General features: G+C 38.9%; 1 protein-coding gene across 1 annotated transcript in view; it reads left to right on the top strand.

The window, feature by feature from the left end:
• LOC102383839 (BMP/retinoic acid-inducible neural-specific protein 3) overlaps positions 1-18,991 on the top strand; it is a 156,474-nt gene that overhangs the window by 48,560 nt on the left and 88,923 nt on the right. The window contains exons 4-5 of the mRNA XM_014526351.2: positions 12,746-12,851; positions 16,366-16,602. Coding sequence (XP_014381837.1) covers positions 12,746-12,851; positions 16,366-16,602 — 343 coding nt within the window. The remainder of the gene's footprint in view (positions 1-12,745; positions 12,852-16,365; positions 16,603-18,991) is intronic.

Genomic DNA, 18,991 nt, shown 5'->3' with positions numbered 1-18,991 from the left:
TGCCAGTTACTCCACAGTAATTTAGTACTGCACAAGCAAGTACTAAATGACTCTGCAGTAACAACTGCACAGTCCACCAAATGTAAACGTGGCCAGTAATTTGCTCCACTGAGCAGTAAAGCATCTCATGTAGACATGTCCTTGAACATTTAAGAGAGGCTGTTGTTTCCCTGCTCAGTAGAGAGTTACCACTTGTACTAGATTATGATTAGTACCACTGGTACTAGATTAAGAAGCTTTATTTATAGCGTATTGCTAAAACCTATGTATTTGCATTGCAACATCTTCTTTTCCTTTTCTTGACTTCAGAGCCCTACTTACCTTCAACTCTGGTTAACTTTCCACCCACTTATTTCAATCTCAGGGATATTAGAGTCTATCAATAACCATAACAATATTGTATTTAAATACACCTAACAATAAATTTAATGTTTTCCTTTAAAATATTACCTAAAATTCCCTTTTCTCTTCAAAGCAAGGCTCTATATTTCCCAAATATCAGTTTGTGATTTTTATATTTTTTTTTCTTATCAGCTACTTTGTTGCACTTATTTACCACTAATCTTACAATCTTGTGACTTTGAGTCAGCCATCTATCACCTATGTCAAGTTACACTTAACGTTTAGGCAGCTTGTTGGGGAGGTTCTCTAACTATGGTTCTTTCCCTTCCCTCACCCTCACATGCAGTTGTGCCGGGAGAAGACTCCTTTGGTTATTTTACATGCCCCACAGGAAAGCCAGGCAGGAGGAAACTAGGGTGTCTTTACATGTGCTCTGGAGGTGGGAGGGAGCACTTTAATTAGAGTGGCACTCATGAGCTGCTCTAATTGAAACATCCACAACATGGGTTATATACAATTCAGTGCCCTGCGCTACAAAATGGCATTCAACAAGCTTTAGTTAAAGTGTCCCCACCACCATTTGGATGTGTGAGGAGGCTGAATACACAAGGTGCCAAGGCTGCTGGAGCCTTGTTAAAGCTCCCCTGCTGCCATTTTCTCAGTACAGGAGTACTGATACACATGATGCTAGAGTCTGCTGAAGCATGGTAATTACCACTGTAATTACAGTGCATGGGAGCAGCCTTGCTGCATGTATATAGGTACCCTAAGTTCCTATTCTGAAACATAGGAGCTGTTCCACAAATAAAATGGGATATGCTTTTCTCCATTCAGTTTCCTGAAGGCATCTGAGGTAAAACAGATTTAAATTTTTCTTCATAGACCCAGTGTGAAATCTTCCCTTCATAAACACCACTGTCAAAACTCCTACTGGTTCAGTGGGGCCCAAATTTCATCCATAATCTCTATACTTCAGAAACCCTAGACTCACAGGCACATCTCACTGCTTTTAGTGGCATCATTTAACGAAAAAAAAATATAACTTTGCCTTTTGTGCCTTAAACATTAATTTGACCTAAACAGAGGTCACAAACATTAAAATATCTTCAGAATATAGTTACTACATAGACATGCTATATTCCTGTGATGTGTCAGTCCCCAAAATGTTTTGATTTTTTTAAAGTAGTCTTAAATTCTGAATTTTCTTTTTTTTTTTTTTTAACACTTCTTTGGAGGTTAGTAACAACATTCATAATAATACTCTTAACCTTAATTCTGCTTTTATCTTATCCTTGCTTAACTGCCTCACCTTGGGTAATATAGTTAAAAAATCTCTATATTAAACTAGATTTTTGGAAAAGCTATATTCTTATATTCAAATAAATTGAAAGTCTATATACTTTTGAAAGACAAATAGCTTTAAAATGATGCACTCTGGGACCATTCTATTAATTTAATTTGGAGAAATATCCTATAAATTAGATTTTGTGATAACCTCAGGGTGATCTCAACTTTGGTAAACTAGTAGCCACCTCAGTCAGACAAGTATTTCTCCAATGTTATTCATATTGCTCCCAGCTAGAAAATATTTTGAAAATGTATTGTAATTAATTACAAGGTATTTCTGCATAACAGATTAATTCACGTTGTTTAAAAATATTGCACTTAGACCTTTAAATCTCTAGAGCTCTTAGTAGGTTAGTTGTGTATCCTGCAATGTTCATGTGGCTGGTAGCATAGCAGATGCCAGTGTTTGGAAGGTTAATGAGGTTTGCTTTATTTTGAACTGTGTACCAATTACTGGCTCAGGTTTCCTTTAATATACTTTCTGAATCAAACAGGGCAGCAGAGGAGCAACTATCACACTGTAGAGGGCATAAAGAAAGAACTCCTGAAACAAAATTGTAGGTTATGGAAAGCGTTGGTTTTGGAGGAAGACAAACTCATAAATAGGATATGTATAGGACTAAGTTGAGTGGGTAGGGTGAAGACCTTTTTTTTGAATTAGCCATAGAAGCCCCTTCACAACAGTGATATGGCATAATGAGACTCTCTATAAAAAAAGAAAAAAAAAAGGAAAAAAAAAGAAAAGGATTTGCAGTTCCTTCATAGATGCACATCAACTTCTGTTGTCAACACCTGCTCCCAACTATTACCCTTTCTCTGGCATTATAAAGTATCCTGCTTAGATCTCTCCACCAGAAGACCTCAGTGCAATCCCTATGTAGTACTGAAGTGGCCTGACTTAATTTTACCCATGCCTTGTATTTCTTCATTTCTCCCTACTAGCTCCCTGTGTACCATCCTTTCACTACTCTGTATTCAAATTAATCTATGCATCACTACTCCTTTTTTTCTTCCCGCATGTTTTTGACTTTTATATGGCCCCATTTCCTTTCCTTCCAGTCCAAGGGCCTATACTTCTTCCTCCCATGCCAGAAGCTGTGTGTGCATCTCTGTTCCTCCTTTGACCTTCAGACAAAAAGGCTGGGTTCAGACGTTACGTTTGTGGCACTGCACCTTTGGATGTCTGCCACTTTAAGGGCAGAAAACGGGCAGTAGCAACAATTTTGAGCACTAGGCATACAAAGTATAGTCAGGCAGAAACATCACCTGGCTGAGCTGCGTGGGACATCTAGCAGGTAGGAGCAGGTTTCAAATTCAAAATTCAAAATGTAGAACAATGCATTGAATGTCTGTACTATATCTGTTGGGCTGATGGATGTGACTTTCCATAAATAACTCATGCTGGTGTTGTTTCTTTTTCTTTTTTTGTATTGGTTAAGTTATATTCCTTGAAATACAATTATGTTTTTAAAATGTCTTCCAGAAGGATAGTTTGTCATGTAAGACAAGACAGTGGCTCTCCAGGGGCAAGTAGTTAGGAATATTAGCAACATGCACTTGAAAATTGTCCCCTGGACACACCAAATAACTATTGCTGCAAAAATATATTTCCCTTTCATTAGGGAAGCCTTTTCATAGCTGTAATTATCACTGACAAAAAGGTACACTGTTTCTAAGGAAATACTACCTACTGATATCACAAGAGGTCAGTCCCACTAAAGAGCTAGGAGGTATGTTCTCAGTGCACCTATAATCGGATTGTTATCACCATGGCTTTGAGTCTTAACTGACTGAAAACTGTAGGCAGTTGTCTCATTAATGCCAAATGTTATAGTTTATTTCTGGGATTTGAAAACCCTAATGCCCAGGGACACCTATGCTGTGATAATCTTTGGAAACAAGACACTTGACAGTAGCCTGCCTGCTTCATGTCAGACTATTGTTATTTGTTTTTAGTAGCTTTTGGTTATTAAGCAACTTTATTCTGTGTTGTTTTCCTTCATGTGCTAGTACTCCATCTGGCCTGCATATCTTAGAAAACAGAATAAGTCTAAGATGCCCTTCTGTGATTTTCCACCATTAATGCAGTAGGTTCAAATGATTGTACTCATTATATTTTATATATTTTTATCTACCATTTATAAATTTACCTCATAATATTGTTCACCTTCAGACATAACAGTTCCAAAGGATGACCTTGGAAGTCAGAATTCTTTGTTCAAAAAGTAATTAAATTAGTGTAATTTCACCCCCAGCCATGGCAAAATTCCCACTAATTTCAATGGTAATGTGATCAGTCTAGAATGGATTAACTTGATATTCACCAGGGGTGTGTGAAATGGACCATATTCAATTCAGATTTAGATTTGGACCAAACAGGGGACAGTGATTCAATTTGTTGATTTGGATCACTGTCCCCAATTAAATTTGGCTGAATCCAAATCTGAAGATTTGATGCTGATTCAGAGAAACAGCGTCTCACACATAGACACAGCTTTAAACGTTTTTTCTACAATCCTCAAAGTACCAGGTATAGCTTGCGAATGCTGCAATGATGAGTCAGATGAAGCATCCCACAGGAGCGCTGAGCCCCCTCCCCCCCCTCCCCGTGCTCAGCGATGAATTCAGAAGTGGACCAGAAGTACTTTCAGTCCACTTCTGGGTTCACCGCCGAGCATGCTGCCCCCCACCCCCACACACACACACCGCCTTGGCTTGGCAATCAGTGACAGGGGGCCCCGGGTGCCCCCCCCCAGACCCGGCAGGCACCAGTTGCTGAGCTGGGGCGGGGGGGCACAGGTGACCCCCTTTGCACTCCCTGGTGGAGTCAGAAGTGGACCACAAGTGCTTCTGGTCCACTTTTGGGCCTGCTGCTGAGCGTGCTGGGGAGCCCCCCATGCTCCTGTGGGACGCTCCATCTGCCCCACCATTGCAGCATTCATGAACTGCCTGGTACCTTGAGGTATGTAGAAAAACCATTTAAAGCTCTGTCTGTCTGAATTGTCGAATCTTTCCAAATCTCTCCAAATTGATTTGGAGGGTTCCAATTTGATTTGGAGAGATTAAAGGTTCTCTTGATTCGATTCTGATTCAGAGATTTGGCCACCAAATTGGGCCAAATCTCTGCCAAATCGAATCAGGGACTGAAGCCTCGCACAGCCCTAATACTCGCTATTCTGATAGCCAACTCTGTGATTAAAATGAGTTATGAAAAAAGTGAGCACCTTACACTTATTGAGAAACATGCCAGCAAACAGTTGAGATGGATTTGGTAAATACTATGTAATTAATTTTTTTCATTTTTCTCATATTTTACAAGTCCCTGTTCATTTTCCTCATATTTTACAAGTTCCATTCAGCAGAACTTTTATGTCTGTAAAAGTTATGTTTGTAACAACATCAGTTAGTTCAGTGGTAACAGGCACCTCTGAGAGACTGGATTTCACACAGCTTTCTGTTTGTTGGCCTTTCCTTATCATTCATTAGGAATACAGTGTATTCTTTTTTTCTCAATACAAATCCTTTTATCTTATGTTCAGTACATTTTGTGTGAGGTAGCTAAGGATATATGGGTGAAGGAGTTTCACCAAAGGAAAGCTCTACTTTGAAAATGTAAATTGTACATGTATTGTTTATATAAATGTGTGTGAAAATTGTAGTTTACATCCTTAGGAATAAAGCTGCATAATTCCTCAGATGCCACTGAGCTATGGAAGCTGATATTAGGTGAAGATCTAGTAATGCAACTTTAGGTATGTGCCTGACCAAGTGGTAGTGTGTCAGCTGAAATAACACAGGAACAATCTCAGAAGTTTAGTAGCTTGGAGGCATACCTCTTCCATTCCTACTTGCTCCTGGTTCCTGGAGGTCTACATTGCACATGTACTGTTGGCCTATGCTTTCTGTGATCCAGTTCAGTGTTAAACTCTTGTATGAGTTTATAGTATAAATCACAGCCTAGCTGTGATACGCACACACACACACTCACACACACACACACACACACACACACACACACACACACACACACACACACAGATATGGGTGGGGTCTATGAAATCTATGAAATATATATAGGAGAGAGAGAATGTAATTCTTACGTAATAATTTTGCGGTTTGTTACACACACACACACACACACACACACACACACACAGATATGGGGGGGGTGGATGAAATCTATGAAATATATATAGGAGAGAGAGAATGTAATTCTTACGTAATAATTTTGCGGTTTGTTCAAAGCACTGAGGTCAGACTGGTAATATAGGAGTAACTTTTTCCCAGTCTCTTATCACCCCAGTAAAACAGGTCTGCCATCTTTGTAATCAAGTGAGTCATCATCCCTACCTCTTCAGTTGCCTTGCAACATCCATTTGAATGAAGAATGAATCTTCGTGTACAGAATAAAAGCCCATCATAATAACTACTGTCCTTCCTTAGTACAGTCACTAATGAGAATGAATGAGAATTAAAAAGATGGCCACATGTTTATTTTAAAATAATGACATGTCTTTGTACTGCCTTTAAAACAAACAGCTATAAAACTGATACTAACACATCAAACTATGTTTGCTCTTTAAGAATATTAATTACATTTCCAAAACAGAATAAATAATATAATAGCTGCCACATCTACATCCAGTGTGAAGAGCTTCTCTGCACAAGCTTTTACAGATGTGTGTATTTTCTGATGTGTGTTTGTCTTATTTTTCATGGGTGTCTGTCCTAGATATCTTTGCTATTTTCATCACTGAATTAGGGTTCACTTCTCATATGGATAGGGATTACTCACATGAAAATAGGTTCTCAGTGTTGTCTCGGAGGCTTTTGAGGGTCAGAGCAAAAGGTGAATAGGTGAATCCATTATCCATTTAAGTCAGAGAGGCTCTGTGCTGGTTCAGGATAAATAATCATGAGGACTGGAAATGTTAGGAAATGGCATTAGAACTGTGGAAAGCTTTGGTCCCTGATTCGATTCAGCCCAATTCGGTGGCCAAATCTCGAAAACTAAATCGAATCAGAGGACCCTTTAATCTCTCTGAATCAAATTGTAACCCTCTGAATTGATTCAGAAAGATTTGGTGATTCAAGCATAGACACAGCTTTAACTGTTTTTTCTACATACCTCTAGGTAGCAGGTGGCTCATGGATGCTGGGGTGCATGGAGTGTCATACAGAAGAATGGGGGGCTCGCCAGCGTACTCGGCAGCAGACCCAGAAGTGGACCAGAAGCACTTCTGGTCCACTTCCAGCTCCATCAGAGAGCTTGTGGGGGGCTCACCCCGCACCCTTCTGGCTAGGCAACTGGTGCCTCCTGGGTCCAGGGGCCACCCGGGGTCCCCTCATGGCCCATTGCCCAGCATGTTCCCTGGTGGACCTGGAAGTGGACTGGAAGTACTTCTGATCCACTTCTAGGTTCGCCGCTGAGCACGCAGGGGCCCCCCATGCTCCTGTAGAATGCTTCATGTGCCCCAGCATTGTAGCATTCACGAGCTGCACCTGGTACCTCAAGGTATGTACAAAAAACATTTAGAGCTGTGTCTATGAATGAATCACTGATTCTTTGAATCAGCATCAAATCTTGAGATTCGGATTTGGCAGAATCAAATTGGGGACAATGATCCAAATCAACTAATCAAATCACTGTCCCTGATTTGGGCTGAATCTGAATCTGAATCAAATAGGGCCCATTTCACACATCCCTAAATGGCATCATTGTTAGAGACTTCATTGTGGGTATAGACAGGAGAGATCATGAGCCAAACTCAAGCTGCACCTTGCTAAAGGGTATGGCAGGGACTGGTGCTGTGTATTTTTCCAAGTGCTCATGGAGACAATATGCTTGCCTCTAGACACAATGAGCTTGATTTTCCATTGTTCTGAGCTTTGTGCATTAGTGCAAATTGAACAGAATATAAGACTAATTGAGAAAGAAGAGTATTTTCTTCACTTTGCACAGGTGTCAATGAGGTTACAAGATATGGGACAATAGATAATCAAGCCCAGTATTACTGAGAGTTGAGGCAGGGGGATACAAACTGCACACAAGTCCACAGAAAAGTTATAGGTCTTTAGGCTGCTTATGAGTGCTGCTATGTGGTATCTGCCTCTAGAGACCTACTAGCACCTACACTCTCTGGTGTCTCCCCTATTTATTAGTCTTGCCTGCCACATCTTGATGTTAAAATGAGTAGGGGAAGCTGCACAGGGCAAGGCATGCTTTTGAAGAGGTAGGCACTGTCTGGTCCAAGGTTCTCCCCCAGCCTCATCCCAATTTTATTCTCTCTGAGCCTTCTAGCTTGGGGACTACTGTTTAGGTCCGCAAACTCCTGAGCCAGCTTTGGTTAAGGCCCAGGTTTCAGACCCTGCAATATCTGTCACACAGGGTGTCAACTCCTGTTTTTCTCCTGCCAGATTCCTGCCTTTTAGTCCAGACAATCTGAGCCTCAGTCAGCCACAGAACATACTCTAGTTCTTATCCTCTGTACACACAGTGGAATTGTAAGTTCAGGATGTCCCCAGTTATCCCCTTTCAGTGGTCTCTGCCGCCCCTGCAACCACAATCTGGCCCTCCGAGAAAAATGAAAACCACAAAATACAAGCACCAGCTCAAAGAAATGTCCCCATGGTCTTCACCACACCCCTTGGTGATGGGCTCCAAGCAGAAAGTGCCCAGGGTACTTAGGTTGCTCCCTATACAGGTCCCCAGCTTCCCTTTATTCATTGCTACAGTCCTCTCACTACAGTCTGGGCTGGGGTCCTCATCCCTCCCAGACAAGGTTCTGTCTTCTGTGGCTTCCACAGCCAGACTACCCTTTCCTGGTCTAAGGCTTGAGCTTATGCAGGGCTCTCTGGGTCACATAACCCCTCTATTTCTAACTCCTGGATCATCAGGCTCTGACTGCACCTAGACCCACTGGCCATCATGCTTCAAGCTCCCCTGCCTATGAGTTTGCCTCTGGCATCACCACTGGGTCACAGGCAGAAAACACACAAACATGAAGTGGAAGGAAGTGGTGTGGGGGAATGGTGGGAATCAGAATCACAGAACAAGGAAACAATGGGGAAGGGACCTCAGTCAGAGAAAGGATGCACTGGCAGACAGAAAAAGGTAAGAGAGGAAAAGGTGGAGGGGGTCGAAGGAGGGGAAAAGGGGAAGGTACCCCTGGATCCCTTTCTCCCATTCTTGTAACAGGGTAGGGACCCTGTTACAAAGTCATAAGCCACAACAGAACCATGTGTTTGTGAAGAAGTATGGAAATCTGTGGGGCTACATGTTAATGTCAATGCAACCTTTAGGGAAATAAGGACACTCTCCTCATTCCCCATCTTTTAAAATAGCTTGTTAAAATATTTCTCCTAAAAACAACATATTAACCAACTCTTCCTAAATAATTGATTTATCTGATACATTTTCTTATTTGAAGTATAAATGAGAATCTAGCTCCCTAGTTTGCTAACTTAGGACATTTTTCATGAACCCCCCAAAAAAGTAGCTATAGCAGGATACAAGAAAAAGAATATGTTATTTTTGTTCTCATCTTTTCATCATCTTTTCTGTTTAGTCTCCGGCATAAAATAAAATCAACTTACAAAAGTCAAGTTCGCTATGTTGTGTCTGAGCTGGGCCTAGAAGAGGGCTTGGGGAAAAAATGGCAGTACTATCTTTGCACTTTTCCTGTCACTCCGACCCCTTGTGGGAGCTCAAGAAGTCTTCAGATGCTCAGCCATCATCCAGCACCCATGTGCTTTGGGGATTTTTTTGTAGGGGCCTGGAAGATATATTTTTTTCTTCTTCTGAATGGTACTGGCTTTGGAGATCGAGGTACTGGCTTTGGAGATAGGGTCATACTCTTCCTCTATAACATTAAGACTTTGGCCACAGCTAAGACTGTGAGTTTTTGACTGACCTGCCCTTATATTTGACTTCACAGCTGAAGTAAGGGAATCTCTGCCACCTCGTTCCCACAGACAATCAGTAAGAAGACAAAACAACAAAAAGATTTGTTATAAAACTTGACCATAAGTTTGAAGACATCTGGCTACTATTCTAGTCCCTTGAATAGTCCTGGTGGTCTTTTCAGAGATCAGCTTTCCTATTGATTCTGCTAGTCCTCATTGCTAGACCTGGACTTCTCCAAAACCTGACAAAATCCAAAGACCCTAGCTACCTCACTGATATCCCTTAAAATACCTCTAAGCTAGTCTCCTTCCCCCATCAGTATTGTCTTTATTCCTTATGAGTCTCACTTCCTCAGCCTGATGAAGGGTTTTTAAACCCCAAAGCTTGCTAAACATTTTTTTTCCAACTATTGAATTTGGTCTAATAAAAGATATCAGATTTACCCAAATAATCTTGTCTGCCTCAGAATCCTCTAGAAATGTATCTCCCTAGGACATCTGGCATCCCTCTGGCTGATGGGCCATTTCTCTCAGATGCCTTCACTGTTGTACAGCTATCTTTTCCACTACAAGCAGACAATAAATTGGGTGCCTATCTCACCAGTGGCTCTTTGTGTCTGTGATTGGGACAGCAATTGTTTCTGGCCTCACAGTACTATGGTCAAAGATATTTAGCAGTTACGCCTACTCTCCTTTCCTAAGTATTCAGCCCTAAGTTCCTTTGATTGAACCATGATCAAAATCATAAAAGAAATGTATAGACAATGTAACATAATCCATACAGAGATAAAAGTGACAGCAATGGATACAGTATAATATGGGCTTTTCAAGGAGACAGTGTACACTGTATCAGTACAACAAATTCAAGAAAATCTGCATGACCCCCCACAAGCCTCCCACTCAAGATTTGATAGGGTTTATGACATGCATTAAAATATATAGATATGTATTTAGAGGTGTATTTATAATACACCTGGATAAAGAGTCTTACTCTTCTCACAAAAACTGAAGTCAGTAAGAAATTATTGTCCTAGATCAAACTGACAAAGACTTTGAATGTTTTTTGTTTTCTTCTATAGCATGAGGCATTGTCATTTTCCTGGAATTCTCTGAGCATATATTAACCAATTATTTCCCTGGTCCTGCAGGTAAAGGATGTTGGTGGTGTCCTTTTCTTCTCTGTTTTCTTTTGGCATATTTTAGGGTGTTCCCAGTATTTACTTATGATTGTGGTTGTGTGTGTGTGTGTGTTCAAAGTGGTGATTTTCAAGCATCCTTGCACAAGTGGTTGCCAGCAAATGCAAGAGAGTGGACTGTATGGCCCTAAATACCCTTTCCAATTCCTATATCTCTATGACTCAGTACTTTTAGCACAGAATGGTTTTAGTATGGGAATATTATGCCTATGTCCTCTAAACCCAAGACAGTCCTTGCCCTGGAGAGTTCCTGCCAGAGGGTAACTCATACAGATGCACACAACGACATTCATTCTTGGCTTGCTGGGGATACCCCCTACATTTGGTGCTGGGTCTGAACCATTTATAATGAAAGAGCTAGTATTAAGGGCTGCAGTGTGATAGTGAACTTTGTCCACTGTGAATACATTTATTTTTTGTTGCATATGTGCTACTTTTATCTTTGCTGATGAAGTGAACTGTCTCTAAAATTAAAAAAACAAAACAAACATTCTCCACTGAAAAAAGAAGTGAATAAAATGAAATTATGATGCTAAGGCTGTTTTTTATCTTTATTCATCCATGATAATAATTAATTTTAAAAAATGTTTGGAACATCACTAACTTCAAAGAAAATGTGACAAACCATGTAAAGGCACCCATTTGGAAACATATAAAACCCACTATGCACTTTTGGTTCAAACTCAAATTGAATATAAACTTTCTTGGATTAGAAAAGGTTCAGTTAGTTTCATAGATGAGCTAAAAAATCCAGTGCATCCATGCCTGATTTCAGATTGAACTGGAAGTAGAAATACCAGCATGGTAATTCTCATGGAGTTTCTGAACCAGATGAATCTGGTATATATAGAAAAGACCACAAGATGTCCAGCCTGAGTTATAGACTGAAGTTTAGATTGTTAGTTTGCTATCTAACCTACAGTAAAGGGCAGAAGTCATTCAGCTCTCCCTGGAGCTACCTGAGAGAAAGATGGTGACAATGGTCATATAGGCCCATTGCCTTCGAGAAAGGAAGGGAATAAGGGAGCAACTCTGATTCTCAGATTTCTGTCTCAGGGCTGTTCCTAGGAACCTTGTTTAATCAGTTTTCCTTGCTCAAGGCTGTGCCTAAAGTCATTGTCTAGCCCTTATCCTCCTTTTCTGCAGATTAAAACTGTTTATATTCCTATATGAAATATGAAGAATTCCACTTTTTCCTTCTCTCATCTCCATTTATTTATTAAACTCAGATTGATCCATCCTCTTTCAGTGCCCAGGCCTCACCCACTAACACAGCACCATTTGGAATGATTAATGTTTGATCAGTCCAATTGTGTTTTGATCCTACAGTCATAGGCTTCTTTAAGCTTCTGATTACAACAGGTTACATTTCTAAAGATGCTTGGTTTTATTTTAGATCCCCTAATTGAAAGAAACCCAGCAAGTTCATGAAATGTGTAAGCTCACTTTGTTACAGGTATTTCCATCAAGGTTCCAGGGCCTATGTTCTCCTGAGTTACATATCGGCAGATTAGAGTATATCCACCAAAGACAATGAAGTTATCCTTGAGTAAGATTTGTTATGTACAAGATGAGAATCAAGCCCTTGGTCTCTGTTTGTTACAGTCTTACTTCCATGTATGATTGAGATTTTATGAAAATTACAGTCCAATTTTTATTAAACTATATTCACCAAACTCACTTTAACTAACACCAGTATGGAAATATATCATAACTTTTGTCAGACCGATAAAATCTATTTTAAGTTCTTTGTAAAAGAAACAATATAAAAAGTCTGCTGTACTTGTAAAATATTTGGTTTGATATCTTTAGCTGATAAAATGGCCTATATCACATTGCTAATGTCTGTAGAATGCAGCTTACTGAAATAGATGGGAGTTCCTTAAAACAAGCTCTTAACACTTCAGTCTGTTCTGAATAATATAGCAACTGGTTTTCCATTCCCTTACCACTAGGTAACAGAAACCCGGACTGGTCCTCTTGGCTGCAGTAACTATGACAACCTAGATTCTGTCAGTTCTGTTCTGGTTCAGAGTCCTGAAAATAAGATTCAGTTGCAAGGTACGTAGGTGCAATTTTGTTAATTTCTTATGGAATGGAATGACATTTATCAGGCTATTTGTTTTTCATTTCCCCCCCCCAATAAAAGGTCATTTTCCTAATTTTTTGACCCATAACTACATTCTAGACAAAGTAAAGGAAATGTCAGTAACTCATGTTGCATCTGAAATAGAAACAATATCTGTACTCATCAGAAATAATTTAAATAATGCAGTTAACATTTTACAGCTCTATTTAGCAATCGCTTATTCACTGTTTACCCAACTAAAAGTCCCAGAGATTTTACAAAGCAGACAGCACCACTTACACATGATTTTCCATATCTTATCGCTTCAAGTAATACCTATACTTTGAGTGGTACAAGATGCATGTGAAGAGGAATGGACAGGTTTTTAAAGGTATTTACAAGCCTAGTGCATTTTTAAAAACACCAAGGCAGTTTAGGCACCTGGCTCTCATTTTAATTAATACCCCCCCCCCGAATTAATTAAAAAAAAAACCCCAAAACACCTATATTGCTTAGGCAGTCTTACAAATCTCACTAGATCAGTGGTTCTTCAGGTTTGAGGTGCTCCTCAATAGACTCAAGGCACCCCTCAGTAGATTCAAGGTGCCCCTCCATAACTTTTGTGAATTGAGCAGCTCCCCATTTCAAAAACTGACAGTGCTTGTTGTGCTTACAGCCTTGTCAGGCAGTGAGGTCAGGGCAGTGGTCAGGCACCCATGAGCCTGAGCTTGCACTTGTCTGCTTGTCCCCTCATATCTGGCTTATCTCATCACACCTTGGAGCACCCTTCAAAGGATCTGGTGGCACCCCTGGTATCCCGACACTCTGGTTGAGAATCAGTGCATTAGATATGTATATTTATTTTTAGTTGCCCTCATCCTTTTTTGTCAAAACCACCTCAGAGGTACTACCTGTCATCATCATGGTGTGGCAGAATCTGTCCTTAACAACTTGTCAATACGAGAGGTGTAGTAGAGTCACATGTAAGGCTCTTTGTTATTGTTACTTAAATAAAACATATTCTACTTGCTTTATTATTACTCCTTCCATAGACCAAATTCTATTTGAGTAAACCCACTGATATCAGTAGGGTAATGAATGTGTGTAAAGAGAGAAGTATTTGGCTCATAATTTACAAATTAAGACTCTGGCTCTGCAAATACTTGCTGCTAAATGCTATATATGCAATTGTGAGTAGCACAACTGATTTCAATAGAGCTACTCATGTGCTCTCATTATGAAGTGTTTGCAGTATTGGGGCATAGGTGGGCTGATTATATGATTTTTTTTTTTTTCAGTTATCAACACACATTTTCAGAGACAGGTTAGCTCCTTGCTGATTATGCCAACATTCTTCTTTCCCTCCCCTCTGTCTCCCTCTGGATTTTTATGAGAAAACATAAAGGACAACATAGATTAAAATTCATATGATCTTGTCTGAATTTATAGACCTAAAAGATCTCAGAAGATAATCATGTAATTTTCATTGGAATTTACCCCTTCAGTGCGTTTTTTAAAATAATTTTGCCATTTTGACATGTTCTCCCAGCACTCACATAATATTTGTCAGTTGAACAGAAAATTAGTTATTATATCAATCTAAGATTTGACACGTGCCATTGGATTGTCATCACAACAAAAAATCATAATGCTAGGAGCTGCTTAAACTATGTAATACAGATATGTTGAACAAAGGGGTCAGGATTGCCTATGCAAATGTTCTTTTTATTTTGGAACTTCAAGGCTTTTCCTAAGTCTGTCAGTGTGCTTTTAAAGTAAGCTTGAGTCACAATTGTGTTTTACATGCTTTGACATGAGGCAGGTGAAACCCACAAAGAAAATTAACTTTAGTAATAGCATCAGTGCTTTTATTGTGGTAGGCTTTCTTTTTGTAAATTTTACAATATTGTTTTATTACATTTGCTATGTATTTGTGTATTTAAAAACAAAGGATAATATCTCCATGAACTGAAATGAGTGCCTATGGAATTGAGGCATATATAACAAATAATCTACCCTTACACTGAGAAGCAACTCTCTGTGTTATTCTAAAGGGATTTCATGGTGTTAGGTACTTTTTAATGTGAACTGAGTAGCACAATCTATCTCCATATCTTTGGCAAAAGATCAATATTTATAAGATGGCTGAATATATTTTTTCTTTGGTTTAATATTGTAGCTAGCATGACTGACAGGCATAACTAAATTAGAATGCTCTAATTACCATATAATCATGCTACTCACTGAGCTCATGCAAATAATACGCAAAATTATTGTAATAGTAGATTTTAATTTCTGGTCACAGAAGTTCTGAATAATTAAGGGTATCTTATTTGTATTTTTGACATGGTAGTGAAAATCCCTCTTGAATTTTCATTTTTTCCTAGGAAGGTGAGGGGGAGATGTTCAAAAGTACTTGAATTAGGAGCTCAGGGGGATATTTTCAAAGGTACAGTGGCAGCTAGCCTGGACCCCATATTTACAACTAGACTTTCAAATAAGAGTTAGGTGCCATTTGTACTTTTTGGAAATCTGTTCACACAATCCCACTGACTTCCAGTGGGACTTGTGCTCCTAAGTCACATAGACCCTTTTGAAATACAAACCTGCTGGGTGATATTCATTTAATGCTGATTCAATACCCATTGAACTCTATGGGAACCCTAGCCTGATGCATCAGTCAGAAGTGTGAGTACACAGCACTTCATAGCTTTAAAAGTCCAACAGCAAATCTCCTCTTTTATTTTGTTCAACATAATAAAATCATAATCCTTAATGAATAATCATAGATCTATTTTTGCACCATACTTAATGAAGCAAAAATAACAAACAACTATATTCAAAATAAATGAAACATTAACTTAAATTTGTTGCTGCTGTTGTTCAGAAAGTTTCCTCCTTGAATATTTTTCATTCTTTGCCATTAGTCTTCTTGGCATAATGAAAAAAAATAACTAGAATATATTGGACATATCTTGTTATGATAAAACAACAAGGACAAACATTCTAATAAAGAATGATAATGTTTTACTGCACACATTTTTTCCGGGTTATGGTTTTTTTTCTATTTTCCAGTGCTTCTAAAATTTACTAGTCAACTGTTGGTATCAAGACTGTAATTCAAATGCATGCTTCCCTAGAGCAAATCTCTTACAATTCTATTTATTTTAAAAAGTTCATGTAATCCTTTCCTTCTTATTTTTTGACAGTCTCTCCAGAAGGAAAGCACTCCAGTAAGCCTATCTGAAGAATTGAGGTTACTAGTTAGTAGAGTTGATATTCTGAAGTCAGAGGGAATGAGTTCAAACTTTGGGAAAGGAAAACATTGCATAGTTTAAATTCAGAAAAAATAGGTAAATTGGCATCAGCAGGCCACCTGGTTTCCTTCTGTATCTATGTGTTTCTTTGTTACTAGGATATGTAGATTGCTGAATTTAATCACCATCACTATTTGGCTCAACCATTCCTCATAATTTAATAAGATTATTCTTATTTTATTTCCTAAAGGTCTTCAGGTCATCCTGCCTGAATATCTTCAGGAGCGTTTTGTGCAAGCAGCTCTGAGCTATATTGCTTGCAATTCTGAGGGGGAATTTATCTGCAAGGACAATGATTGCTGGTGTCAGTGTGGCCCCAAATTCCCAGAATGCAACTGTCCATACATGGACATTCAAGCCATGGAAGAAAACCTGCTTCGCATAAGTGAGACCTGGAATGCTTACAACAGCGAATTTGAAGAGTCAGGTGTGATCTTTTAAAATAATTATTTGTGTTTTTGAACATCACAGCATTAACACTATAGAATGAGTAGTCTCTTAGAAGTCAGTGGGATTATTCATGTGCTTAATATTAAGCACATGCATAAGTGTTTTGCTGGATCTGGACCTTAATGATCATAACTCCTTGATCACAAAAGGATAAATATTGCTCCTGCTTTCAACAAATATGAAGAGCAGTTGAATTAGTTTAGTATTTAGGTAAGTTGTGGGGTTTGGAAATATTTATTTTTTGTATGCTATGGAATCACCTGTTCAAGGTCTATATTTTCCTGGTAATATGAAGGGGGTTAGAAGCTGTGGAGGCAGATCAGGATTGGCTGATTCACCATTACATGGATATTCTGCATCAGAAATATAGTAAAATGGAAGGAGTTGTCACACTCCACTTCTGGCCCAGTCTTAGGATTTCTCCTACACTTTCCTCCAAGTGGAAAATACTCCAGTGGAATACTCAGGTTGGCTACCTTGGACTGGATTTTCCCATAAATTAATTTGGAGTTAATGATTCATCCATGTCAGAATTGGCATTCCACTTGTTTTTCCTTGAAATCACATGTCTACTTAAACTGGATCAGTCCCAGGTAGTCCCTCACCATATTTTGTACCATGCTGACTTTCTTTGAAGCATCAAGGTTTGTTTCACACATCATTTCCCCACTTCCCATCCTCAGGACTTCTGGTCCCATAGAGGATGAGAACTGCAGGTAAAATTGGCTTCTGCACAACTGTTTTCACAACTCATTCACTCAGTAATATCAGTAACAGCTGTCTAGCCAGATGGCGGGAAAAGTAATGATAGCTCAGTGGAGCTGGAAAAAATCAGGAACAAAAAGAGATATGAGAGAGATGAGGAAGTAGTAGAAAATCAGGAATCATAGAATAAAATAAAATGTATAACAAAAAGATGTAGTTGGCAGGGGTGACAAGAAGTGCAGTAAAAAGGAGATAAAAGCAAGAACAACAGGAAAATATGGGGCGAGAGAGAGAGTAAACATTAAAATGCTAGAATGTAAATGAGAGTCATTTATATGCATTACATTTTCTGTATTCACTGTTGTATTGCAAAGTACTTTGATTTTTCTATGATCTGTCAGGATTAATCAAGTCTGGGATTTTCAAAGAAACATAAATCACTTTCAGTGGGGTGCCTAATTCTCTTAGAGCACCTTGAAAATTTTAATTTAGGTTTCTAGCATTTGTCTTGCACCTAAAATGAGTACATCAGCCTTTTGGTACCTTTGCTAGAGGATCAGGAAAAAACAAACAATGATTATATAAACATTCATTCATGCTTGTTTTGATATTTTTGTGTGCAGAAGCCACATTTTTTGCAATTATGACATTTTGCCACCTCCATACATTTCTGATGTCATGCTTTCACTTACAGCACTGTAAATCAATACAGTTGTATCATACCTGCTAAAAAGACATAGTTTTGCTTATCCATTTTTCACCCTGTGCAAATGGGGATGGTATTATTTAACGATTAAAGAATGTCAGATGAAGACATCCACTAATGGCAAGTCCATACATGTTACTATCTGAAAATATTTTGGGGTTCTATCCATCTGTAGCTATTGATCTACAGGTGTCTGTATTTATATCAAGCTTTTATTGTGAGGAGTATCTTGTTTCCTGGGGAACAAAGTTGATCAAACAGCTGAATAAGACAAGCTGATGCACAGTAACTTTTCTTTGGCTCCATCTCCAGTTCTCAGCTGCTAGTAGGGAGAGCAACACAGTTTGTTTAAATGAAATCCCACACAATTATATTCCATACTCCTGGATATTCTGCATCCTTTACCTCTGCAGCAATAATGCTCTTAGACATCATGAAGATGATGATATTTTCCTGAACAAAATAGATGTTTCTAAAGATTCTTATGCCCTACTGGAGACTTTCTTTGCTGATTTTATACATATATATATATATAAAGAGAGAGAGAGAGAGGGAGAGATGAATCCAACAATACACAAATTACCAATAACATCTAAAGGGCATAACACATTTCTATCAAATACATTGGCACTGTTTCACATCTAGGAGGACTTAGCTGAAGCTAGGTGGAACTAAATAAAATAAATATTTGCTTGCATGGAGAACAAACCACTTCGAAGCACTTCTAACAGCTTATAACATCTCTCTTCATTAAGGTTCTCTCTCTAAAGATTATTTTGACATTCTGCAGATTTTGCTACAACTTTTGACCACTTATGCATAGTCAGCAAGCCTACATGTGGCACAATGCCCCTTCTATCAATACCTAGAAGAAATTCAATTGGAAGAAATTCAGCAACCCATATAGTTGTGGGCTCTTTGGATATTTATACATGTGCTCCAGGAGGCCATGGGG

This window comes from Alligator sinensis, unplaced genomic scaffold (assembly GCF_000455745.1).
Source record: "Alligator sinensis unplaced genomic scaffold, ASM45574v1 scaffold1144_2, whole genome shotgun sequence".
NCBI classification, from domain to species: Eukaryota; Metazoa; Chordata; order Crocodylia; family Alligatoridae; genus Alligator; species Alligator sinensis.
The sequence above is the reverse complement of the archived record's forward strand: the minus strand, read 5'-3'. Positions and strand labels throughout refer to the sequence as shown.